The 26,100-nt window shown below is 48.7% G+C and overlaps 2 protein-coding genes across 5 annotated transcripts; one reads left to right on the plus strand and one right to left on the minus strand.

Moving 5' to 3' along the window:
- The first annotated feature begins 1,182 nt into the window (after window positions 1–1,182).
- DDX55 (DEAD-box helicase 55) lies at window positions 1,183–16,204 on the plus strand. Its single transcript, XM_080822136.1, has 14 exons — window positions 1,183–1,373; window positions 4,127–4,177; window positions 4,271–4,357; window positions 5,261–5,352; window positions 5,431–5,493; window positions 8,405–8,554; window positions 9,211–9,400; window positions 10,653–10,735; window positions 11,489–11,620; window positions 12,533–12,625; window positions 13,896–14,010; window positions 14,475–14,643; window positions 14,958–15,250; window positions 15,474–16,204. Exons 1-14 carry the CDS (start codon window positions 1,266–1,268, stop codon window positions 15,648–15,650), a joined length of 1,803 nt encoding a protein of 600 aa, XP_080678262.1. The 5' UTR covers window positions 1,183–1,265; the 3' UTR covers window positions 15,651–16,204.
- EIF2B1 (eukaryotic translation initiation factor 2B subunit alpha) lies at window positions 8,368–26,061 on the minus strand. 4 transcript variants are annotated; one of them, XM_080822141.1, is made up of 10 exons: window positions 25,921–26,058; window positions 24,755–24,856; window positions 23,498–23,634; window positions 23,288–23,404; window positions 21,407–21,519; window positions 20,826–20,894; window positions 19,330–19,405; window positions 18,146–18,271; window positions 17,170–17,382; window positions 8,368–8,590 (listed from the first exon to the last, which is right to left on the minus strand). In XM_080822141.1, exons 1-9 carry the CDS (start codon window positions 25,931–25,933, stop codon window positions 17,218–17,220), a joined length of 918 nt encoding a protein of 305 aa, XP_080678267.1. In that variant the 5' UTR covers window positions 25,934–26,058; the 3' UTR covers window positions 8,368–8,590; window positions 17,170–17,217. The 4 variants fall into 4 exon arrangements, with proteins under 4 accessions (XP_080678267.1, XP_080678265.1, XP_080678266.1 ...); XM_080822140.1 differs by lacking the exon at window positions 8,368–8,590 and adding an exon at window positions 16,300–16,687; XM_080822142.1 differs by lacking the exon at window positions 8,368–8,590 and adding an exon at window positions 16,302–16,845.
- Between the last annotated feature and the right edge of the window lie 39 nt (window positions 26,062–26,100).

Genomic DNA, 26,100 nt, shown 5'->3' on the forward strand with positions numbered 1-26,100 from the left:
CCTCTGCTACACTAAGGGCCTGTTAGTAATAAACTACCATTTGTTGGACACTGTGGAATGTCCTGGCACTATGCTAAGTGCTATTTGCAGTCTGTTTAATTTATTCCTCAAAACAGCCCTTAACCTTGGGTGCTATTATAGTCCTCCTTTTGGAAATAGGGAAACAGGCTTGGAAAGCATCCAAGGGTCCGAAAACTAGTAAGTAGATACCCAAATGCAAGTGCTAGTATGCTCTTTCCCTCTGCCTTTATTTTCAGAGCTGTGGAAGTCCCATTTTATAACAGTTGTCAGGGGTATTTTGAGGTGTGATCCTGTTTCACTGGAAACGTTGCCTCAGACTTTTTTTTCCCACTTCATTTAGTTTGTGATGACTGGAGTCTGTATGAGTACTATTCCCATTTATCCATCCCAAAAATATCTGAGTGACTTCTGTGTGCTGCCAGCTGTAGCCCCTGGGTTAAAGAAATTAAAAATCCCCATTGTCGTGGGATTTACCTTTTAGTGGAGGAAGAAGAACCTAATAAGTAAATTGATCAGTATATTAATAGTAAGTGCAATGGAGGGCAAGGGAGGCAGGCTGAGCGGCTTTAGTTTAGGAAAGGAAGGCCTCACTGAGATGACAGTGTGCCGCGCACGGAGTCCGGAGTCCGGCACGTAGCAGGCCATGAATGAAAGCTTGCTGAACGAATGTGTGCGTGGACAAATGAGCCCGCCCCAGGCGACGGCGAACCGAGGAACAGGAAGATCATGTTCTCATTTGGGACTCGAACCTTCTCGGAAGTAAACCACCATTTAGTGTGTACCGGGCGCTGGGTCCCCACCATCCCCGATTTCGCATATCTGTGGACCTGGGTTCCGGGAGCGGGGTACATTTCTATCCACTCCAGACCAACCTGTCCCTTGGCCGGGACGCGCGGTCCTGTGCTGCCACCTGCCTCTGATGAGCGCAGAAAGCCAGCGAGCCGGGGCAGAATCCCTCCGCCGAAATGCCTGTTCTCGGTGGGAATGCGTCCGAGCCAAGGCGGCTGTGCGGGACGGACGGTACGACTCCGGTCTGGCCCCGTCCCCACCGCCCGCTTTCACGGCCCGGCGGTCAGCTTTTCCCGCTCGCGCAGGACCCTTTCCCCGAGTTCCGGAACTCTGCTGCCAGAGCGCGGTTGCCGGCGGTCCCGCGGCAGGCCGGAAGCGGAAGTGCTCGCCGGCGCCGCCCGTGGCGCGGCCCCGTGGCGGCGGTGGCGGCGGTGGCGGCGGCTGCCGGGCGCGCCATGGAGCACGTGACGGAGGGCTCCTGGGAGTCGCTGCCCATGCGACTGCACCCGCGGGTGCTGGGCGCGCTGCGGGAGCTGGGCTTCCCGTACATGACGCCGGTGCAGGTACCCGGTGCGGCCGGGCGGGGAAGGGTCCTCCGTGCTCCGGAGAGGGGGGTGGCAGGCGGGGCAGGGAGGCTCCGAGCGGGCCGGGTCCCCCCGGGACTTCTGCCGTGTCTTCAGTCTGCCTACCCTGGTTTATGACGCCGGCGGGTGGGGGGCGGCGGCGCCTCTGCGCCAGGGCCCTGACCTCCGCCCCCCCCCCCCCCACCGTGAGTGCTGTGGGCTGTGAGTGCTGGGGCTCAAGTGCCGGCTGCGTCCCAGCGCTGCCCCTGTAGCAGGTGACTTAACCTCTTCGCGCTGTTTCTTTCTTACCTGTTTCGTAGGGTTGCTGTGGGGCGCCCTAAGACAGTGTTGGACACATTATGGGAGCTCAGAAAATAATACCTGCCGTTTTTACTATTCGGGCCAAGTGAAGCGTTCTGGCCCCATTTATTTACTCAAGAAATATTTGTTGAGGACATACTGTGTATCAGGTTTTCTAGGCTCTGGGGATTTTGAAGGTTGGTCCCCAGGCATGGACCTTCTTTTCTTAATTTTTTTTTTTTAAGATTTTATTTATTTATTTGACAGAGATCACAAGTAGGCAGACAAGCAGAGAGAGAGAGAGGGAAGCAGGCTCCCCACCGAGCAGAGAGCCCGATGCGGGGCTCCATCCCAGGACTCTGGGATCACGATCCCAGCGGAAGGTAGAGGCTTTAACCCACTGAGCCACCCAGGCGCCCCTGGACCTTATTTTCTACTGCAGGGGAGGGAGAAAGGAGTAGAATATGGTAATTTCAGTTGGTGGTAAGTGTCACTAAGGTCCAGGACAGGAGGTTAAGGTGGTGTGTTAGGGAAGGCCCCTCTGAAGGTGCCATTGAGCTGATACCACAATGATTGAGGAGCCGACTGTGGGGTGATTGGGGCAGGATATGTCAGCAGAGAGCAATGCCAGTGCAGATGTCCTGGAGCTAGAGGTGACCTGGGAGGAACAGAAAGGAGGCCTTTGGTGGGAGCCATCAGGCTTAATATAAGAGATGAGCAAAGTAGGGTCCATGTTGTGCAGGGTCTTGGAGGAGTTTGGATTCCATTTAAATGCAACGGGAAGCCATCTTAATGGGAAGCAACGGACGAAGGGAAGGGAGGTGACTGCTGTGTGGAGAATGGACTTCAGGGGCTTCGAGAAGCAGGAGGTCAGGGGACCAGTGTCAAATGAGAGGTGGTGGTGACTTGGAGTAGAGTGGATTCTGAGAAGGGAAGTTTGAGAGAGCGTTCAGGTTGCTGGGGGGCCAGATGTAGGGGTTACCAAAGAGAGGAATCTAGAGGGAGTCAGGTTTTTGTCGTTAGCAGCTGGGTAGACGGCGGGTACCGATTACTGAGAGGAGTAAGGCAGGGAGAGGTAACAGGTTTCCGAGGGAAATTCAAGAGTTACTGAGTTGAGATGTCCATGAGATTCTCAGGAAAGAGGTGGAGGAAGCAGGAGATGACAGTTGGGGGTACTTCGAACCCTGCCTTGGGGCTGTAGTGCAGGGAGACCCAGTCACTGCCGTTAGTTGTTGGTAATCAGGGGCTATGCCGTCCACTGTGGGAGTTGGTAGACACATGAGGCTCTTGAACCCTTGAAATATGGTGAGTCCGAATTGAGATGTGCTCCACCTGTAGAAGGTACAATGGATTTTGGAGACTTAGGGTTAAAAAAAGGAGTGGAACATATCTCATTAATTAATTTTTAAAATATTCATTACCTGTTAAAGTGACATTAGTCTAGGTCTCCTGGGTTTGAACAAAACACATTAGTAAAATTCATTTTACGTTTTTCTTTTTACTTTTTTTTTCAAGATTTTATTTATTTATCTGACAGAGGAAGAGAGATCACGAGTAGGCAGAGGGGCAGGCAGAGAGAGAGGGGGAAGTAGGCTCCCTGCCGAGCAGAGAGCCCGATGCGGAGCTTAATCCCAGGACCCTGGGATCATGACCTGAGCCGAAGGCAGAGGCTTTAACCCATTGAGCCACCCAGGCGCCCCAAATAAATAAAATCTAAAAAAAAAAAAAAAGAAAAGTGCTACAATTGCTGTGATGGGTGAGCTCAGGTTCTAAGGACCAGGAGTGGGATCGTGGAGGGGATGACCTCAAAGCTGAGACCTGAGTCTGCTTTTTGCAAGACCTGGAGGTACCCTGTGGTGTTTAAAATGAGAGGGTTTATTGGAATCATTGTGTCTTTTTTTTTTTTTTAAGATTTCATTTATTTATTTACTTGACAGCAGGAGAGTACAAGCAGGGGGAGCAGTGTAGAAGGAGAGGGAGAAGCAGCCTCCCCGTTGAGCAGGGGGCCCAATGCAGGGCTTGATCCCAGGACCCCGGGATCATGACCTGAGCTGAAGGCAATCGCTTAACCAACTGACCCACCCAGGCACCCCTGGAATCATTATTTTTTGATATGAGAGCTGGAAGGGACTCCAAAACTCAGTGTCCTCAAACCCTTCCTGGTCCAGAGAGGAAAAGGACATGAGGCTGGGCTAGTATTTAGGACTCCGGAATACCAGCTCAGCTCACTGTTCCCTCCACACTGTCTGTACAGACACCACGGCTGTGTTCTGCTGTGTTGCCTCTTAGCCATCCCCCTGGGGTGCTTTGTGGTGACTCTACTCAGGGTTTGCATTGTGTGTGTGTGTGTGTGGAGGGGGGGACCCATTGTGACCTACTGTGTTCCGTGGGCTTTGGGTGACCTCCCCGGAGCCTGGCATTCTCTAACGGGGGCTTTGCATCTCTTTCTCTAGTCTGCAACCATCCCTCTGTTCATGAAAAACAAAGATGTTGCTGCAGAGGCGGTGAGTACCTCATGGAAATGCAGCTTGTTGTACTGTTTTCCCTGCAGAATGAACGGTGAGGAAAAGCAAACCAAATTCTCTCTGTCTTGGCAGGTCACAGGTAGTGGCAAAACGCTTGCTTTTGTCATCCCCATCCTGGAAATTCTTCTGAGAAGGGAAGAGAAGCTAAAAAAGAATCAGGTGAGGATCGCTACGGGGTGTATTTTTACTTAGTCATTGTAGAGGTCACAGTTCAAAGAAGCTGGTCCAAAGATTGGAAAAAAAAATCTGCCTCGTTACCTGCAGATACTCTGGACCACCCTGTCTCTCCTGGGCTCTTGCGGTAGCATTCTTTCCTGTGTGTTTCTATACTCTGTTTCTGAATCTGCCTCCCTGTTGATATTTATCTGTGGCTCCCCAGATCAATAATTCTGTGTTTCCTCCCTCATTCATGGCTTTGTGCAGAGCAGCGAAGACTCAGGGTCACCTGCTCTGCACGTTCCCAGCCGAGTCTGGACAGGGCAACACTCTGCCTTCCTGCGTAGCTCTCAGACTGTAAACAGGTGTCCTTCTGTTTACCGCTGTGATTCTTGCTGGGGATTTCAATATTTAAAACGGCCTCAGGAGTAGAGCTGAAGCACCGGCTAGCGTTCCTGAGCACCAGAAGGCTGGGATGGCCCTTTCAGAAAACATAAGTGTGCGAGATACGCTCTATCCAGGCATGAGCTGTGGTGCGACCCGCAGCAAAGTCAGTATTGATAAATCAACTCTGTATTATTCAAGGCGTCTTTAAACAGAAGCACACATAAAAACCAGCTTCTGTATTGATTGATTGACAAAACATGACCAGAGGCTCCCCAGAACCTGACTCTGCACTTCCCCCAGGGGGGATGCATTTCAGTGTTTGTGAAGCCCGTGTTTGTCAGTAATGAGAACTGGCCAGGATCCAGAGCGGTCACTGATAAGCCCTGGGACAGAGGAAGCAGTGGAAGCCCAGAATCCCGTTCCCCGGGGCGCTTGGCTCTGTGAGCTGCACCGTTCCGGCGCAGGTGTCCAGCTCTGTGATCCCGCTCTGCTCACTGTTTCCTCTCCCCACGCGTGCAGGTCGGGGCGCTCATCATCACACCCACGCGGGAGCTGGCTATTCAGATAGACGAAGTCCTGGCGCATTTCACAAAGCACTTCCCGCAGTTCAGGTGAGTTGGACACGGCTCCCCTGGTAGCCACGGGCTGTTACTTTGCCTGACCTACTCAAGACCTGTTGCTTGTTTTAGCCAGATTCTCTGGATCGGAGGCAGGAATCCTGGAGAAGATGTTGCAAGGTTTAAGGAACAAGGGTAAGTTTGCTTGCTTCTGCTCCTTTCCTTGCTTGTTTCTGGCACTGAACCCAAGAGGAAGTGATACCTGGTCTAGGCCTCATGGCGAGCATTCCCTTTGGCAGTGCCCTCTCCCCCAAAAGTTGTATTCTCCAGGCCACATTCCCATTTTTCCTGCTGGCTCCTTCCCGGGGAATAAGGCCCTGACGAGCATTTCGCCTTCAGTGAGTCTCACCCTGCAGAGGAGAAGGGAGTCGGGGTGGCCCTGCCTCTCGCCAGGCTGACTATACAGAATTTAGGGCCCTTGCTTTTCTCACTCGGGGCTCTCTAAGTGGTCTCATCTCACTCCTGGTGGTCCCTGACCTCACGCTGAGTCCCAGCCCTGCAGGTAGCTGCCTGTTTGCCTGGCATTTCCTGGGCATCTCCTGGCTGTTACAGACATGTCTGGGATGGGTGCTTTTTATTCCCAAATCTGCATGTCGTCTGGGGTTTCGCAGTCACCTGTCTACCCATGTGCTTCTCCTGAAGTTGGGGACTTGGCCTTGATGCCCCACTGTCCCTTCTGTCCCCGCCCCTCGTTAACCATCACCGGATCATTCACATTTTCTCTCCAGAGCACACATCTCTAGCCCTTTGATTATTTTCCCTTTGCCCCCTCTCCTGCTCTGATCTGGACCGCCCTGTCTCTCCTGGGCTCCTGTGGTAGCGTTCTCTCCTGTGTGTTTCTGCTTTGCCTTCTTATAATCTACTCCCCAAAGAGCAACCCAGGTGCCCTTTTCAGAGTGCCAGCCTGATCATATCACTCATTGAAAACTCTTACTGGCTTCGTGTGGCCCTTAGGAAGGATCCTAATGTTCGTACAGGCCTTGCCAGGCCACCATTCTCCACTGCTGCTGCACAGACCCAACTTTCCTCTAGAGCACTGCGTGGGTCAGGCTCCCGTGTCCCTAGGCAGGCTCAGTGGTCAGTGTACTGTCTGTCCCACAGTGTTGCGTCTTCAGGGCCTCACATGGTGCCAAGGACACACAGGTATTTAATAAACAGATGGATGTTTGACTGCATGCTGGCCATCAGCCCTTTGGAATTTTTTCAGTTGCACCATGAATAAGGTTTATTATCAACAGTGATGGGTTTTGTGGCTAGTTTGTTAGAGAAACTTAATAAAGAGAACTGCTTCTATTAGCATTTGCCACGTTCCAGCTATCCTATGCAGTGCCTTTCAGCCAGGGTCACAAAGTCGTGTAGGGGTCAGAGGATAACATCAGTGTGTGAAAGGGCTGGGGTGGGGTTGGGTAGGAACTGCTCAGTATGCGGTCAGACACTCCTCTCTAGCTGGTAGGTTGCCTTGCAGGATTCTGGGCTCAGAATTGCCAGATAATGAATTTTTTTTTTTAAAGATTTATTTATTTATTTGACAGATAGAGATCACAAGCAGGCAGAGAGAGAGAGTGAAGAGGAAGCAGGCTCCCCGCTGAGCAGAGAGCCCCATGTGGGGCTTGATCCCAGGACCCCGGGACCATGACCCAAGCCAAAGGCAGAGGCTTTAACCCTGAGCCACCCAGGCGAGGCGCACCCCCCCCTTTTTTTTTAATATTTTATTTATTTATTTGACAGATAGAGATCACAAGCAGGCAGAGAGGCAGGCAGAGAGAGAGAGAGAGAGAGAGGAGGAAGCAGGCTCCTCGCTGAGCAGAGAGCCCCATAGATAATGAATTTAAAAAAAATTTTTTTTTTTTTAAATTTATTTATTTGTTAGAGAGAGAGCGAGCGAGCACAGGCAGACAGAGTGGCAGGCAGAGGCAGAGGGAGAAGCAGGCTCCCCGCCGAGCAAGGAGCCCGATGTGGGACTCGATCTCAGGATGCTGGGATCATGACCTGAGCTGAAGGCAGCTGCTTAACCAACTGAGCCACCCAGGCGTCCCAGATAATGAATTTTTTTAAAAAGAACATGGAATTCCAAATTTTTATGTGTGAGCACTACACTTTTTAAACCGTTGGCGTGTAATTCACATTAAAAAACAAAAACAAAAAATGTGGAAGACCTGGCTGGCTCAGTCAGTGGAGCATGCAGCTCTTGACTTGGGTGGGGGTTGTGGGTTTGGACCCCACACTGGGTGTAGAGCTTACTTCAGATTGAAGGGGCATCTGGGTGGCTCAGTCAGTTAAGCATCTGCCTTCAGTTCAGGTCATGATCCCAGGATTCTGGGATCAAGCCCCACCATCGGGCTCCCTGCCCAGTGTGGAGTCTGCTTCTCTCTCTCCTGCTGCTCCCCGTTTTTGCTCTCTCTCTCTCGCTCTGCTTTGTCAAATAAATAAAATCTTTAACAAAAATTTCTTCTAAAAAAAAAAAACTCCAAACAAAAAACCAACTTCTTGCAGGTCAGCCAGTGTGGAGGGGCCGTGTTTGTCCCTTCATCTGCAGCTGTGATCTTTAACATAAAATTCTAATTCTGTTCACACTTTCATTTTGTAGATGAGTTACTTGGGGCCTAAAGTGGTTGAATAACTTGTTCTAGGTCAGGGGTCAGCAAACCTTTTCTGTAATGGAACAGATGATAAATATTTTAGGTGGACCACATGGTTTGTCACAGGTATTCAGCTCCACTGTTGGCGCGTGAAAGCTGCCAGAGACAATACACGCGCGGGTGGGCATGGTCAGTAAGACAGCACAGAAGCAGGTGCGGGCCGGATGTGGCCAGTGGGCCCCGCGTGTGCCGACACCACCCTGGGTCTTGGCCTGGAACCTGTCTGCCTTCCTCATGGCCCTCCCTTTTCTGCCCTGAGCCCTGTCCCCTCACTCATGGCTGTATTTCCCTTTCGTGGGAACTTAGATGACTTGGGTGACCGTGGGGCATTACAGAATTTAGTATTTGGAATCACAGATATTCCCAAGGTCCAGAGAGTGTGGTAAATGTTTATTGCGTTTTCAAAGTGGGAACATCGTTGTGGCCACTCCAGGCCGCCTGGAGGACATGTTCCGGAGGAAGGCAGAAGGCTTGGATCTGGCCAGCTGTGTCAGGTCCCTCGACGTCCTGGTGTTGGATGAAGCAGACAGACTTCTGGACATGGGGTTTGAGGCAAGGTACTGGACTATGGGCTTCTTTGGCTTTGGGTGATACTGGCAGAAAGGAGAGCAAAGTGAAATGCCTTTACCACTTTATGACTGCCTTTATTGGGCTCATTTGAATTTCACATCATTAGGTTGTTTGATCTTTCAAATACTACCACATAGTTTAAGTTCCAGTTCTACTTCTTCAGATGCATTTTCTTTCATAATTTCTTTAAAAGTTTGTGTGTGTGTGTGTTTTGAATAGCTATTGGGATATAATTCATCTATGATATAATTCACCAACTTAAAATGTATAGGTCAATGGTTTTTAGTTCCAAAAAGTTTTTTGTCTTATCTTCATTCTCTTTTAATTGTCCCATGTGATAAAAGTACAATTATGTATTCATGTTGGAGAAAACTTGGAAAAATTTAGAGTATAAAGAAGAAAAGAAAAGAAGTATAAAGAGAGTATAAAGTAAAGTATAAAGAGTGTAAAGTAAAGAGTACAAAGTGAAAAGAGAGTACAGAGAAGAAAAATTGCTCATACTCTCATCCCCTGGTTAATGTCTACTGTGAATACTGTGATGGCTTTTCCCCTGGTCTTCTAAATACCTGTTTAGTGTCCTAAGGTGGTATTTGTTGATGATGCTGATGAACGAGGGGCTAAGCTCGAGCCCTCTTTTTTTTAGCATAAACACCGTCCTGGAGTTTTTGCCGAAGCAGAGGAGAACAGGCCTTTTCTCTGCCACTCAGACGCAGGAAGTGGAGAGCCTGGTGCGAGCAGGGCTACGGAACCCCGTCCGGATTTCGGTGAAGGAGAAGGGCGTTGCGGCCAGCAGCACTCAGAAAACGCCTTCCCGCCTGGAGAACTACTACATGGTGCGCACTGGATCTCCTTGCTGATTCCCGCGGCTCGGTCAGAATGCTGACTGGGGTCTCGTGGGCGATGTGGCACTGCCTCTAGGGCAACCGCCTGGAGGGCGATGTTGAAATCCATAGGCTCCCGGAGTTGGGGGGGCTTCTTCATTGCTGGTGTTTCCGGGCTGGGCTGGAAAAGTCAGGAGCCTGCCTTTCCTGGGCAGAGGGAGGGGTCCGTAGGTAGCGTCGTGCCTGGCTGAGTGGGTGCCAGAACGTGGCGGCCCCAGACAAAGCCCAGGGACACATCTTGGCTTTGTCCCTTACTAACTGAACTAGATGCACTTACCTGTACAAAGGGGCTCCAGTACTACCCACTTCATGGGTTGTGGTGAGGATTGATTGATTACTATGGATTAATATAGATTAGGCTAGTGTGTAGTACATAGTAAATACCAGTAACTATTAGCTCTGGACACTGACTGTGGCTCTTGTGGCTTTCTGCTGTTTTGTATTCATTTCACTGATTGTATTTAGAGAGATCTGAGTGTGTGAGAAGAAATTCCAAATTGAGAATTTGGTTTTGGTAAAAATGGGAGTGCGTGCAGATAGGTTTAAATGTCTCTCATGTAGGGGCTTGAATGCAGCCCTTGAGTGAACTAGGAGGGACTGGAGTCTGTCTCCGTGGTGGTCTTTCAAATTTTGTACATTCTTTTCTGGAAGCCTGGGTTCATCTTAGAGCGGTGATTTCTGAACATGGAGATGTATCAGAATCTCCTGGGGGCTCTTAAGTAGTATGGATTCTTGGGTTGAATCCTAGACCTACTGAGTTTGTGTGCTATGCCCAAGAATCTGCATTTAAAATCTATCCTATCTACCCTGGAGGGATACCTGGCTGGCTCAGTCCGGAGAGCGTGCAACTCTTGATCTTGGGGTCATGAGTTCAAGCCCCACGTTGGGCATGGAGCTTAATTAAAAAAAAAAAAAAATCTACCCTGGATATAGCTGGTGTGGTCCATGTCTGTATACTGGGATTTGGGGATAATTGCTTTAGGTGACTGTGTGTGTCTCCGTTACGTGACTCTGACTTGTGTCAGCAGCACATGCTGATACCCACTCAGAGCTAGGTGGACCGATTAATTCACTGACGGAAGCGTGTTCTATCAGTGGAGGAAATCGGATTCCTTAACGTTTAAGGCTGAAACTGAAAGTAGCTGAAGAGATTATTATCATAAGTTTTTTTTTTTCTTAATTGATTTCCTTTTTTACTTTGCAGGTATGTAAGGCAGATGAGAAATTTAACCAGTTGGTACATTTTCTTCGAAATCATAAGCAGGAAAAACACCTGGTCTTCTTCAGGTAATTCTTCTGGATGCTGTGGTGGGAGAATCGGGGGTTCAGTGACATCCAGAATGTACAGATGCATGTAGCCCTAAGGTTTGGAATTCTCTCAGGAATGTTTTTGCTTCAAGTAACTGAAAACCCAACTTTTGTGACTTAAGCAGGAGGAGTTATTTTTCTCCTGTAGAAAGAAGGCCAGAGGTTAGGCATGTCCTGACATTGGGTTATGTCTCCCCCGTGTCCAGGTCCGTACTTCTGTGACTGTCATTGGCCTTTTATTCATGTCTGTCCCTTCATGGTTTGAAGATGGCCACTGTCATGCCCCCTGCCCCATCTGCACTGGGAACAGAAAAGGGAGGGGGGAGGGCATTTTTCACACCAGAAGAGCAGAGAGCTTTCTCAGAAGCCCCTCTTCCCCAGCTAACTCAGGCTTTCATTTCAGGGGCCAAAGGTGAGTCACTGGGCAGCCGCTCACCTCCAGAGAGGCAGAGGAAATGAGTGTGCAGCTGTCCCAGCCTCTGTCTTAGAGGTGAGGGAGGGAGTGGCTGGGAATGGCCCTGAAGCAGCTAGCCCCGTGGCTGCCACTGTTTTGTCCTGCTGTCAGAACCCCAGGAGGGCTTCCGATCTAGAGTTTAGGGTGGCTGATGTTGGTAGCCATCATCCCAGAGAGGATGGGGTCCTCTCTACTGCAGCTCGTGCTTGCCGCCTCCGTCCCCAGCAGCAGGGGACCCAGGTGGCCAGTGACTCTGAGCCCTCCATCCCCTTTCGCAGCACCTGCGCCTGTGTGGAATACTACGGAAAGGCTCTGGAGGCCCTGGTGAAGGGTGTGCAGATCATGTGCATTCACGGGAAGATGAAACACAAGCGCAGTAAGATCTTCACGGGGTTCCGCCGGTTGCCGAGGTGCGTGAGCTGCCCTGCAGCTCACTCTGTGCTTCCACAGGTCCCTCACGTGGGCTGTGTTCTTTGCCTGGAACCCTCTTTCTCCTCTGCCCAGTTATCACACCTGCTCTGTGTGGCCCCGGGGCACCGCTCCCCAGCCTGACCCCGTCGTGCTGCACTGCACTGACCTCCCTGCGAGATCGTAAGCTCCGTGAGAATCTGGCCCAGCCCCTGGCCCAGGGGTTTTGATACCCATTTGTTGAATGGGTGGAGGGCATGGGTAGGAGCCATTCATTGAAGTCTCATAAGTTCTCATTGGGTCATTGCACAGTTGGGACCTCGCATCTCTTAGTGGCCATAATTAATTCCGCATATAGAAGTAACATTTTTCTGCTTTTCTAAGAGCCTCCTGGCTGCGTTGTTAAAAGTACTCTTCTAGGAGTGCCTGTGCCTTTGGCTCAGGTCATGATCTCAGGGTCCTGGGATTGAGCCCCGCATCGGGCTCTCTGCTCAACGGGGAGCCTGCTTCCCCCCTCTCTCTCTCTGCCTGCCTCTCTGCCTACTTGTGATCTCTCTCTCTGTCAAATAAAACAAAAAACAAAAAAAAAAAACATTCTTCTAGACAGAGTGATAGAACGGACTGTATACCTAGGATTAGACGCGCTACAGTTTTTGGTTTGTTATAAAGAAAAGTATGGTGATTTAAAAAGTCCTTTCCCAGTCTCTTCCCTACCTATTTTCGTTGGGAATTTGTGAAGTCCTAGATATCCTTAGGAGGAAAAAAAAGTCAAAATGGGATTCCTAACTGCTTGCATCTGTGACAGGTTCCAGAACCTGTGCATTACTGTTGTCGTCCTCATTGAGGCTGGGAAAGACTGATGGTGAGGACGTTGGTTGCCCCCTTGCTCAGAATGGTGTTTTCTCATTTTCTAGTGGGATCTTAGTGTGCACGGATGTCATGGCCCGAGGAATAGACATTCCTGAAGTAAACTGGGTTTTGCAATACGACCCTCCCAGCAGCGCAAGGTACGGCATGATGGAATGTGACCCTCTCTGTCAGGAATCTGGCCCCATGAATCCTGAGGAAGATACACATAATGATGTTCATCAAAACATTACTTTTGGGGTGCCTGGGTGGTTCAGTGGGTTAAGCCTCTGTCTTCAGTTTAGGTCATGACCTCGGGGTCCTGGGATCGAGCCCCGCATCGGGCTCTCTGCTCACAGGGAGCCTGCTTTCCCCCCTCTCTCTGCCTGCCTCTCTGCCTACTTGTGATCTCTCTCTGTCAAATAAATAAATAAAATCCTAAAAAAAAATTACTTAGCCAGAATGGATGAACAGGTGAACTGTCCATGGCATGTGAAAATAGTGATGCCATAGTATGCAATTTGTTATTTTCACATGCTTTTTTTTTTTAAACAATGACAATTTTCTTAAAAGCTTTTATTGATTTATATGAGACAGAGAGGGAGAGGGAGAGGGAGACAGAGATAGCATAAGCAGGGGGAGCGGCAGGCAGAGCCAGAGGGAGAAGCAGACTCCCCACTGAACAGGAGCCTGATCCCAGGATCCTGGGATCATGACCTGAGCTGAAGGCAGACACTTAACCGACTGAGCCATGCAGTGGTGCCCCTCCATGTGCTTTTTTTTTTTTTTTTTAAAGATTTTATTTATTTATTTGACACACAGAGAGAGATCACAAGTAGGCAGAGAGGCAGGCAGAGAGAGGGGGAAGCAGGTCCCCCGCTGAGCAGAGCTGGATGCGGGACTCGATCCCAGGACCCTGAGATCATGACCTGAGCCGAAGGCAGATGCTTAACCCACTGAGCCACCCAGGTGCCCTCTATGTGCTTTTTAAAGTTCTTGCACAGGTGCATCTGATAGATGCCTAAAGGAAAGTAATACATGACTCCGTACATGAAAGTCTTATTCTCCCAAAACAAACATACATTCCTCATAGATCCTTCCAAACAGAGGAAAATGTGGGGGAATAGACCTCCGAGTCGTAATGATCATTACTTTTTGTTGGAGGGCTTCCAGGCCACTTGTCTGTACTTCTGTCTCCCAGTTTTCTACTAGGACCGTGTTTTACCTGTATCATCAGATAGGCATACCTGTAAAACTTTCCTAGTTCACATTAAGAGTCTTGCAGAATCCTGTCTGGTTTGCAGTCTATATTTAACTTCCAGCATTTGTATCTGTGACCCTAGTGAGAGGCAGGGTTGGGCTGAGCCATGGAGTCTGGGCCCCTGCTTGCCACTCTCCCGGGGTGATCACCGTCCCATCCTCTGTTCACAGTGCCTTTGTTCATCGCTGTGGCCGTACAGCCCGCATTGGCCATGGTGGCAGCGCGCTCGTGTTCCTCCTTCCCATGGAAGAGTCCTATGTCAGTTTCCTTGAAATTAACCAAAAAGTAAGCGGTCTTCTTTTCTCATATAGCATGCCCAGTGATAGGATACTTGGTAGAGTTCTTTGCTAGCAAGTGCCCTGGAACTTAGAGGAGGGGTCTGCACACTCTCGGGGGCCAGGTGGTGACGTAAGGGCAGGAGCTGGCTGGCTTGAAGGCTGTGGGGAGGCTCCAGGCCCATTCAGGGTGGCAGCCACTGCTCAGCTCCAGCTGAGTGTCAGTACTTGGGAACACAGACCAAATGTTGGATATTCCCCAACTAGAAATCAGGATTTTTATGTAAAATTGATTTTAAAATTTTTCTTTAAAAAATGTCAGACTAAGTAAAGTACTTGGGAATTTGGGCTTCAGTGTCTCTGATTAAAGATTACAGTGAATTGTTTTGCCTTTGGTTTTGCACTGGCTCTGATGGGGGTTTTGGGGGTGAGGGCATCCCAGCCAGAAAAGGTGAGCATGTGGTCTGTGTGCAGTGCCCCCTGCAGGAGATGAAACTCCAGAAAAACACAGGAGACCTCCTTCCAAAGCTCAAGTCCATGGCCTTGGCCGATAGAGCGATGTTTGAAAAGGGCATGAAAGCCTTCGTGTCCTATGTCCAGGCTTATGCGAAGCACGAATGCAACCTCATCTTCAGAATAAAGGGTAAGGTGATGTCACATAATTGTCTCCTTAAACACCTTAACAAATAGTGCAGGTGTGAAACTTCTTTGTCTTATAAAAATGTTAGGCGTATGTCAGGGTTATTATTTTCTAAATATTTAAAAGAAGTGTTCCTAGGGTTTGTGTAGACAGAACAAATTTGCTGCTGAGTATTCCTTTTTGGTAAAAAATTATTATTTTAATTCTAATGAAAACGAACCCATTCAATCATTTGGTTAGAAAAGAGCCGTCTTCTTTGGGTTGGTGCTTACGATTCTGTTTTGGGTGTGCTAACTCTGACGTTTTGGTTTAATTAGATCTTGATTTTGCTAGTCTTGCTCGAGGATTTGCCCTGCTGAGGATGCCCAAAATGCCAGAGCTCAGAGGAAGGCAGTTTCCAGATTTCGTGCCTGCGGATGTTAACACAGACACCATTCCATTTAAAGACAAAGTTAGAGAGAAGCAGAGGCAGAAACTACTGGAGCAACAAAGAAAAGAGAAAAGAGAAAATGAAGGGAGAAGAAAATTCATAAAAAATAAAGCTTGGTCAAAGCAGAAGGCCAAAAAGGAGAAGAAGAAAAAAATGAATGAAAAAAGGAAGAGGGAAGAGGTACAGTTTTTCTTTATTAGTTGACTACTCAGTGGAGAATTCTGAATGAATTTTACCAAAGTAGTGTCTTGTAGTAGGGATTGCGTGGGGCTCTCGTATTTCTGTATTCTGTTGGGACTTGGTTGGGGGTGTGACATGTTTGTGGAAGCTGATCTGAGAGCGTGTCGTTGCTGTGAGAGCATGTCCCTAAAGAGTTCAGTGGTTTGTCACTTTCTGCATTTAGGGTTCCGATATTGAAGACGAGGACATGGAGGAACTGCTCAACGACACGAGGCTCTTGAAAAAGTTTAAGAAAGGCAAAATTACTGAAGAAGAATTTGAGAAGGGGTTGTTTTCGAGTGGCAAGAGAACAGTCCCGAGAGCAGATCTGGGGATCTCTGATTCGGAAGAAGACTGCTGACACCGGCCCCAGGGCATACTCGAGCGCAGGGAGAACAGCGAGGGGGCCCCGCACAGTGCCCACGTGCTTTCCCCGTGTGCTGGACCTGCAGCTGGCGTCCAGGAAAGTCGTGTTCACACTGGGGACAGAGGGCGCGCTTCACACCCCGACTGCTTTATGGTAACCACAGCAGCCTTTAAGGCCAACAGAAGAGGGTAAGACTGAGTGTAAATAATAGATGTATTTATTTTGATGGGTCCCCTCTAAATTAAAGCTCATTTTTCTGTGGCTATTTTATACTTACTTTCTAACATAAAGATACTGAGGTATACTTGATTTTTGGCCTTTTAAGTTTCCTTACTATTACCAGGCACCTGACCTTTGTGGGTGTCCTTGCCCTGGACTTGAGTTCTCTCTCTGAGGAACTGCACAGAACACCCACGTGGAGGGGCTGCTGTGGCCGGGATTTTGTTCTCTTTGAAGAATTGTCCCCACCACAGTTTTAGGGGAAGGAAGCAAGTCATTCTAGGGAAAAAAATTATGCTTTGTGTCGAATAAACTATTGCCTTCCATTTGAATGTCTTGAGTGTGTGAATGTGGCTACAGTGTCTTCACCGAGATGGCCAGTACCTCCGGGCCTGGGGTAGCACTCAGTACCGATACAACACCATAGAAAAATCTTGCATGTAGTTTATTTGAGAAGATGCTGAATTTGTCCCCAGGTACAATTTTTAAAAAGCTGTTCAGGAGCAAACGTGTTTTAAAGGTAATTCACATCTTCCCCAGATACAGACTTTCAGTTTACAGATGTTCTGGAAGGTCTTCATATGTGCTGAGCCACAGCGGCTGCTCCTGCTAAATGCTGTTCCTAGCTTCCTTGGGTTCTCTTGGTGGTTTCTGTCCCGTCTGTCCCAATACTGATGGGATGGCAGCCCCGGGCTTGAGGTCACCACTGGAAGCCTGATGTGACTTCAGTCTGGGTTTCCAGCCTTTCTCATAAGGCACCATTTCTACTGTGTCCTGGGTGGCTGCTGGTTCCCGCAGGGGCGCCTGGCTGCCTGTAGGAACACCTGCTTTTTCAGGCCTGCATCTCTTTAATCGATGCTTTTGGCAAATCAGTCTGGAGTGCAGGTTAGAAGGGAGGTGGGCTTGGGTATGTCTTCCATTGGTTAAATAGCCAATAATATAACTTGTATTTCTGGAAACTGGAAAGTATCTAGACACCATAAACACAATTCAGGTTGGGTTTTAGGGAAACCATGAACACATTTTAGATGGGGCTGAAATGGATAAGAAATTTTCTTATGGTCATAAGAAATCATAAGTCTTATGGTTTTAGGTCCTTAGTCCTTAAGTCTTTGTTAAAAAAAAAAATCAGTTTTGGGGGCATCTGGCTGGCTCAGTGGAGCACAGGACTCCTGATCTCGGGGTTTTAAGTTTGAGCCCCACGTTGAGGGCAGAGATTAGTTGAAAATAAAATCTTTAAAGAAAAAAAAATTCAGTATGTCTTGTCCCACGGAAGGGTCAAGAAGCTACTCACCCCGCCCCAGGTACATCAGCTGTGCGGTGGCAGGAAGGGACCCAGTGGTTACAGATACAGCTTGATGAGCTCGTCACTGACTGCTGAGGGCGTCAGCACCCCCAGGTCTGTAAACAGCAGTGTTATTAAGGAAGGGGACGTGTAGTCGACCCACGGGTGCTCCTCTTTGAGATCTTGTTTGGTCTGCATAGTCTTCAGAGTATCTGCTTTATACTGAGGAGACAGGAAGCACGTGTTGGTTTTCCCCACATACCCAGGGCTCAGAACTGGTGCAGGCTTGGCCTGAGCCATCAGTGCGTGGCTAGCTACTACCTGAAAGTGTTCCCCGCACGTGGGGGAAGCCAGCTGAGTGGCACGCTGGCGAGGAGGGCAGAGCGCAGTGGGGAAGTCAGGATGGCGGCCCGGTGGCCTCCCGGCCAATGGCCTTGATTTAATGAAAAACCCAAACCGTGTCTCCCCTCACTGGCATGCTGGATTCACGGCTCCAAACCTCTCGAGATAACAATTTCAAGTCTTTACAGAGAGCCTTACTATGTGCCTGGCGCGTGCCAAGCTTTTCTCCTGGATTTTCTCAGAACTGTCGTATGGCTCAGAATGGAATTCCAGCTCATCTGACAGATAACGGACGTTCAGAGCACAGAGTGAGCGCATCTGTCCCGGGCCGTGTGGTTAGTGAGCGATGGAGATGGGGGCTGAGCCTGGAGAGTTGGCTCCAGAGCTTGGACTGAACCATCAGCTTTCCCTGCGTCCTTGCAGCTCCCTCTCATGCCTGAGAGAGACTGAGAGATGGACGTTCTGGGGACAAATGGGACTCCGAGTCTGAGCTCAGCCAACCACTGATCTGCGTATCGCAAGTGTGGGAGCAACTAGTGATGGGAGGGGAGTAACTCACTGAAATAGTCCTACACTGCTTCTTCCCAAAGGCCTCAGTTGAGACTCAAATACCCCTTTAAATATGTAAAAAAGAAAGTCTTGCCTTAAACTTATCTGGGACATCCTGTTGGTTTAGTGGGAAGAGTCGTACAAACTTGAAACTTTCTGCAACGACATAAAAAGGCTTGTTCTGGGCTTTGGCGCACACGGCCATCTGGTTGGTTCCAATCTGGAGAGTCAGAGAAAAAGTAGAAGGATGAGATCTTGTAGCATATTTGAAAGCGTGTGAGTGAACATAATATATGTAAATCTGGCTCTGGAATCAAAGACGATATTTTCAAAAAGACGACAGAATCGACATTTCTCTCAAGATAAACAAATGGCCAATACACACTTTCTCAAAAGATGCTCAAGATTGTCGTTATTAGGCAAACACAAGTCAACCCACAATGAGATACTACTTCACACCTACCAGCATGGCTATAATTGAAAAACCAAAATAACGAGTGTCGGCAGGAATGCAGAGAGACTGCAATGCTTGTACAGTGCTGAGGAGAATGGACAGTGGCGTGGCTACCATGGAAAAGTCTGGTAGGTCCTCGGGACGCTAGACACGGAATTACCACGTGACCCAGAAATTCCACCCAGGTCCGCACCCGCAGGAACTGCGAACCGGAACTCAAATAGACGACTGCACCCGTGTTTGTAGTAGCCTTATTTACAAGAGTCGAAACGTAAAAACAACTCAGGTGGACAGGAGTCGGCGGACAAACAGATGTGCTCTCTGCGTGTGATGGAACGTGACTCGGCCATAAATAGGGACGGTGTGCTGACTCCCGCTACGACGAAGATGGGCTTCGAGAGCGCCATGCTGTGTGAAACCGCAGCCCTGACCTGTACATGTGAAAACCCTATGCTGCATCCATTTCACCACGCAGCAAAGGATCATGAGATCTTTCCATGTTAAGCAACGGATGGAGAAGTTTTAACATACTATATTGATGTCAAATATGCCCAATTAAAAAAAAAACCAACAATCAAACCCAATTCTAGTTAAAACATGTTTGGAGAAAAGATAAACTGTAGTCTCGTGATTCACACAGATCAAAGAAATGGGACCAAAATTTGGCCACTGCAGTGGCTTCTGGGGACTGGGAGACAATTCACGGGGATGGTGATGTCTGGAGGCTAAGGGGGACTGGGGGAGCGAACGGTAACGTCGCCAGGATGTGGGTCAGCGACCCCTCCCTGCGCGGAGCAAGGACTGTGGGGAACTGACGTTCTTACCTTGTTGATAATCCCTCCGTTTTCAACAACTCCTTCAGCACCAACTATGACAAGATCCACTTTCTCCATGATATAGCTAGAGGAATTTTTAACAAAATTACACTCTTTTCTTGGCTCTTACGAGCAGCAGTATCACCTGCAAAGACCAGTATTCCATTTTCACCAATGTAAGTACCTCTCATCACTAACTTCCTTCAAAAGAGCACTTAACCCTAGACGACCTGGGCACTGCTGGTGGTTCTGCAACCACAAGCATGAAAACGCACCGTGACCACAAACCCCCTCGCCGTGCACGTGCCCTCCCCATGGCCGCCCGGCACACGTACACGCACGGGTGCAGTGACGGACGTGAGAATCCCGTGACCCGCTCTTTATCTTCACTACCTGTGCTACGCTCTCTTTTCTGATCGACTTCAAACAAAACAAATTTAAAAGCCTATCCTGATCTGGAGTTGGAAGAAAATGTTACGTAATTCAAGAATCTTTGAGCTATGCTGAAGGCCAGTTTGCCTTTGAAAATGAGCAATGAAGTAGAATTCTTCAAAATGCTTTCTTTTGAATGCTTTCCTAATTTCCTTAATTATCTGCCTTATGTCCTTTTTTCCTTTTTTTTTTCCCCGAGAGATTTTCAGTCCTGTTTTCTTTTGCGAGGTACACTGGCAATTCTCAGAAGGTGTGTCCTCAGTTTTTTTTGTTTATTTATTTTTTTGTGTCCTCAGTTTTAGAAGTGAAGTCGTACGGGTAAGTCAAAGAACTGCAGCGGGCCACTGAGGACAGCCCATGCCTTCCGCTGAGGAGGGGGCCCTGATTTTATCTGCTGACTCGAGCCCGACTTTCGCACCTTGCTCTTAAGACGCATCATAAGGGACCCTGGGTGGCTCAGTAGGTTAAGCATCTGCCTTTGGCTCAGGTCATGGTCCTAGGGTCCTGGGGTTGAGTCCTGCATTGGGCTCCCTGCTCAGCAGGGAACCTGCTTCTTCCTCTCCCTCTGCCCCTCCCGCTGCTTGGGCTCTCTCTCTCTGACAAATAAGAAAAATCTTTAAAAGAATAAAATAAGGGCGCCTGGGTGGCTCAGTGGGTTAAAGCCTCTGCCTTCAGCTCAGGTCATGATCCCGGAGTCCTGGGATCGAGGCCCACATCGGGCTCTCTGCTCGGCAGGGAGCCTGCTTCCCTTCCTCCCTCTCTCCCTGCCTCTGCCTACCTGTAATCTCTGTCAAATAAATAAATAAAATCTTTAAAAAAAAAAAAATAAAATAAAATGCACCTTAAGGCCACATAAATGACTCCCATTCTCTGAAACACGCTACAGCTCGTCTCCTGCATATACCATCGAGACCTTTTCACGAGCTTGCTGGTTTAATGCAGCCATCAGTTTGGAGGCAGAACATGAGCCAGTGCAGTTCTATGAATGGGACTCCAACCAGAAACCCTGCTCCGATCTGACCCCAGGAGTGGGTGAGGAAAAGGAGCAGTGCTCAGGGGAGATGGGAACTTACCCAACAGCAGCATCCAGGACCACAGTGACAGGGACGTTGAGGTGGCAGAGAGCTCTGGCCATTTTCTTACTGGAAAATGACATTTTTGAGAACATGAGCAAAAGTCCCATAGTGGCAGATGATGAGTCACTTAATTTAGACAATGGTAAATCACATTAGCTTGAAACTCGGTTCACATTCAGGGACTAAGGGGCATGTTCTAAGACTCTGGATAAGGAAACAAGAATTTGGGTTCTTTAGAAGAAAATGTGTTTCAGGAAAACTATATTCTTGGGGATTCTGGGTAAGAGATGCAAATACAGCAAAAAAGGAGACAGTTTTTTCTTTCATGATCTTCTGGATAGAGATGGGAATTATCTACTCCTTGATAAAAATTTTTCCATTGGCATATCTAGGTCCTGCACAGTGGCCTACTACCAATATACAGAGATTTTTCTTCGGGGACAGGAAAAGGCACAATGGCGAGGCTGAGTCACTGGCCAGTGGGGGGGCATGTTCTGGGGCTTCCTACACAGGTTCTAATCCTTCCTTTGCTCTCTAAAATGACCGCTGGGCCCAGAACCAAACGGAATGATACTTGCCCCGATAAGTCGGGTTGTGACTCTGTGATGTACACACTGAAACGCTTCTTGGCCACCACTGCTGCCTCCAAAACTCTCAGGACCACTCTGGAGTAGGCATGAGTTAATATTCTCTGCGGACCAAGAAAGTTCTGTCAAAAGGGCAAGCTTCACAGTGATCACCCCATACTCTCTGCCCCGCGCATGCCCGTTCCCAGTACCCCCAGGCTTCTCTCTATGCTGTCTCACAAATCAACTGGAATCAAGCGAGATTCTTGATGGCCCGTCTGTGGTCACCTCTTCCCAATGCAAATGCAGGAGTGGAATCTCCATGTAGTGTTGCTCACGAGATACAAAAGCCTTTCTATCTGAAGGCTCTGCTCGGTTCCTTTGGGGGCGCTTTCCTAGTTCAAAGACATGGTTCTAAGACAAGGCCTGCAGGCACGAGGCAGGTTGCAAGAAGAAATGCAGTGGCTCGGGTAGGGCCAGCAGCAGAGGAGAGACGGAGCCCCAGCTGTTGTCCCATGGTCCCTACTATTGCCACATCATCTGATTTTTTTCTTGAGAATCCAAGACAGAAGTGTTGGCTAACTAACTTCTTTCTAAATTTATAAACACCATTTCAGGTAAACAACCCATCTGTGGGCCAGATACAATGGGCAGACGCTCACTTCGGCTCTATTCTAATGAACGGACTACGCGGTTCTGTATAATGCAAAACTGACGGACAGAGCGCCCTCGCTACTTTCTGGGCATCGCCCGGCAGCCTGTCAGCAATGCAGATTCTCAGCTCCCCCACCCAGACCTGCTGAATCAGAACTGGCACTGAACTCGATCCCCACCTGGTTCGTCTGCAGGTTCTAACATGGGCAGCTCTGCTCTGAATTTAGTCTGAAGTCAGCGCTGATGCAGGTGGGCATTAACACATTCACACACACCAGGGCACAGGAGGTGGTCACTGTCCTGCCTCCGTGTGGCCCAAGGCAGCTTTGTTTGCAACTGGCTTTTGTACAAGTTCCGCTCACATCTATTACGTCATTTTGTGAAGAACACACTTCAAAGGTTGGGAAGGGGATAATAAAACAGGACGAGATTTCGGAGTCAAACACAAGTAAAGAATTTTATGGTCCGTGGAGGCCTGGAGGGTAGAAAAGGGACGCCACTGGAGAGACATCATAAAAGTTTTACTGCCCCTTTGCTGGGGGACTGGTTTAACCTGCAGCTCCCGTCCTCACGTCACCTAGAATCCCTTGGCAGCTCTGCGTCTCAGCAGTAGCACCGGAAATGAAATGAAAGACAGCATCCCAGGCCAGCCCTGACCTTCACCGAGAAGACAGTCAGTATGAACCAGTGCCAACAGCTGTTAGGTGTTGATTTAATTTTGATTTAGTACACACCCGATAATGAAAACACTTCTTTGATAACGACATCTTATTAAACCAAGAATCATCCATGCTGTCCCAGTGGTTTTTTCTCTTCTGGTTTATTTTATTTAAAGTTTATTTACTGTTTTTCAGTAATCTCTACACCCAATGTGGGGCTCAAACTCACGATTCGGAGATCAAGAGCTGCACGCTCTTCTGACCAGGCCAGTCCGGCGCCCCTCTCAGCCTGTTTGATGTGCCAGCCTCTGTAGTAACATCTACGCGTTTGTATAGGGCTTACTATGTGCCAGGCATAGTACAGAGTCCTTAGATCGTCTCAGTACCTCCTCCCACAGCAACCTGATGAGGCAGGTGCTGCTATTACCTTGATTTAGCGGATAAGAAAACCAGCGCAGAGAGGTTAAGTAACTGGTCCAAGGTGACACAGCGAGTTAAGTGGCAGAGGAGGGATTTTCCCCCAGGAGTCTACGTCCAAAGTCCTTGCTCCCAATTACCACATGTGAGAAAATCTACTCACCGCCCCATCTTTGATGAAAGTATGGCACAGATCTGCAATTTTATTTCTTGATAGGGATGTTCTCCTGAGAAAGATTTCTCCCCGCTCGATCATGATCTTTTTACATTTAGAGTAATCCTAGGAAGAAAAGAGCAAAATGAGGGGTAGAGCTGAGGACACCTGCAGCCACGCACAGGAGCACACAGGTAGCCCGAGGAGGGCAGGGCTTACCGAATATTCCAGAGAAGTCAGGCTGATGAAACGCAGGAAGAGCTTCCCGCCGGAGGACACGGCCACGGAGGAGTCCACGCCACACAGCGTTTCTATGGCACAGGTGAGATTTGCTCGCAGGCCCTGGATCGTTTCCCCTGCACGGGTCGCGTGAGGAATGCGGTGTTCAGGGTAGTATCACAGTCCCTTGGCAGGTCTGTGATTCATACATTATGCAACCAGAGACAACCCAGTGAGCAGACAGGGTCTCTGCTCTGATGGGACTCCCCTTCTCGAGGAAGAGGCAGACAGTAAACAAGCAAAGAAATACACAAGTTATAGACTGAATCAGGACAGAAAGCAGCAGAATGATGAGAAATGTGGGGCTAACAGGGATGGCCTCTGGAGTGGAGGCCATTTAAACTGAAACCCGAGGCCTGAACTTGACGTGACAGGCCATCAGACTGAAGCACAGTTGAGTGAGGGACGGCATGGGAGGAAATAAGCAGATGTGGCAGAAGAGGTCTGAGAGGCGGTGTAGACAAGGCTCAGTGTTTGCGTGTTATTGTAGGTACAATGGGAAGACACTGCAGGTTGTCTTAGAGACACATGTCTTTAGGTTTGATTTTGGATTTTTGGATTAAAGAAGGCATTATTAATACTATTATTGTTATTTTGCTTGTGAAAGACATATGCTCTACCAAGAAACTTATAATTAGGATGTCTAAAAGAGTAGGCGATCACAATGATGCTAATACTAGAATTCTGGAACACTCTGTAGCAAGTGCACAAATTCTGGCACAAGACAGAAGCTCCATAAACACTTACAAAGCTGAACTGTTGCTATAATTTAAGCTTCATGGTCAACTTGATATAGCATAGTCACTCTTGATTCAAAGTGTATCTCACTTATGAAAGGGGACCCGTTTAATGATGACTGATGGGCTCTTTCCAAGTCAAAATGAAGACTGAAATGAAGGAGAAGTTGAACTTGGAGCTGCATTACCTTACAAAGGCCCCCACACAGTCTCACTTTCTACACTTCTTTTTTTTTTAAGATTTTATTTATTTATTTGACAGAGAGAAAGATAGAGCGAGCGTGTACAAGTGCACAAGCAGTGGGAAGGGGCAGAGGGAGAGGGAGACGCAGACTCCTAGGATCCTGGGATCATGACCTGAGTGGAAGGTGGACACTTAACTGACTGAGCCACTCAGGCACCCCAACTTTCTACACTTCTGCCAGTTCCTAGAGGAGTGTTTGAATATGCCCCTCTTCACCTTGATCTCTCTTCAAGAACTCCAGCAAAGTCCGGATGGCAGCTACTGCTGAGGCCATGTCAGGATCTTCTTTCATCTGAGACTTAAAGTAGTCAATTAACTCTGGGGAGGGAGAAAAAAGTGATTCATCAAATTCATTAAGCAGGTTGTAAGACCGGAGAGCTCTTCAGTGACTTAAGAAATAAACTAATTTTATTTATTTAAGATTTTATTTATTTGAGAGGGAGAGAGAGAGAGAGACAGAGACGGCACACAAACACAGGAAGAGGGGCAAAGGAAGAAGCAGACTCCTGCTGAGTGGGGAGCCCGACGCAGGGCTTGATCCCAGGACCCTGAGATTATGACCTGAGCCAAATGCAGATGCTTAACAGACTGAGCCACCCAGGGGCCCCAGAAGCAAACTAATTTTAAAAATACTTTCTTTTTAGGGTGTTTGGCTTCAGGGGCACTATAAATGTTGATGGGAATAGAGACGACACGACTTTAGTATTTACCAGATGTGTTTCTCATTTTTGAAAAAGCTATCCGTGCACAAAAGGCATAAAATTAAAGCACCACCACATGACAGTGGGAGGTCATCTTCCCTCTTATCCTTGACTACAAGCCCTGGGAGAATCCCAGAGTCAACCACTGTACCCATTTTCCCTCCACCTGTCCAGACCCTTCGTTACAATTCAAGCCTGTTCACCTACTTACATATGTACACGTACATGCCAAGGTCCATCCCTCTATATTTTTTAAATGATACGTATCATCACGTAAATGGTAGGTATCATGTATGTCAGTTTGCCCTTGTGCTTCACTTAATAAAACACCCTGATAACCATACCAGATGAGCACATCAAATACGTCTTTTTAAAAAAATTCTAGTACCAGATCCAGTAAGGCGGGGAATCTTACTCAAACTTTACATATGAGGAAATCACGACCGCCGAAATCGGCACACCTCGTCTCCCTTTTTTGGAGGAGGGCACTGGAAAGCGCTGGGAGAAGGAAGGTCTGGGAATACCCTCGGGACCCACCTGGATACAGGGACAGCGAAAGGGACCGAGTCGCTACTAGAAGCGGCACATCCAGTCCAGTCCCAAGCTTGGAAAGTGACTTCTGGAGGGACCCCCGTTCGGCTCCGCTTTAGGCCCAAAAGGCCACGTCCCGTCCCGACTCACCATTGCTGTCCATTGTGCCCTCCGGATCGTGCAGCCCGAGGGGACCGGGAAAGCCCGCGCTGCCTGGAAGAGTCCCACGACCGCAGGAGTTCTCAGCTACAGAGACTGACAGCACGCCGCGCGACTCCACACTCCACTTCCGGCGCCTGGGGGCGGGGCCGTGCGTACGGCGCGCGGCCT

The sequence above is a fragment of the Martes martes genome (genome assembly GCF_963455335.1).
Source record: "Martes martes genome assembly, chromosome: 13".
In the NCBI taxonomy this organism is placed as follows: Eukaryota; Metazoa; Chordata; class Mammalia; order Carnivora; family Mustelidae; genus Martes; species Martes martes.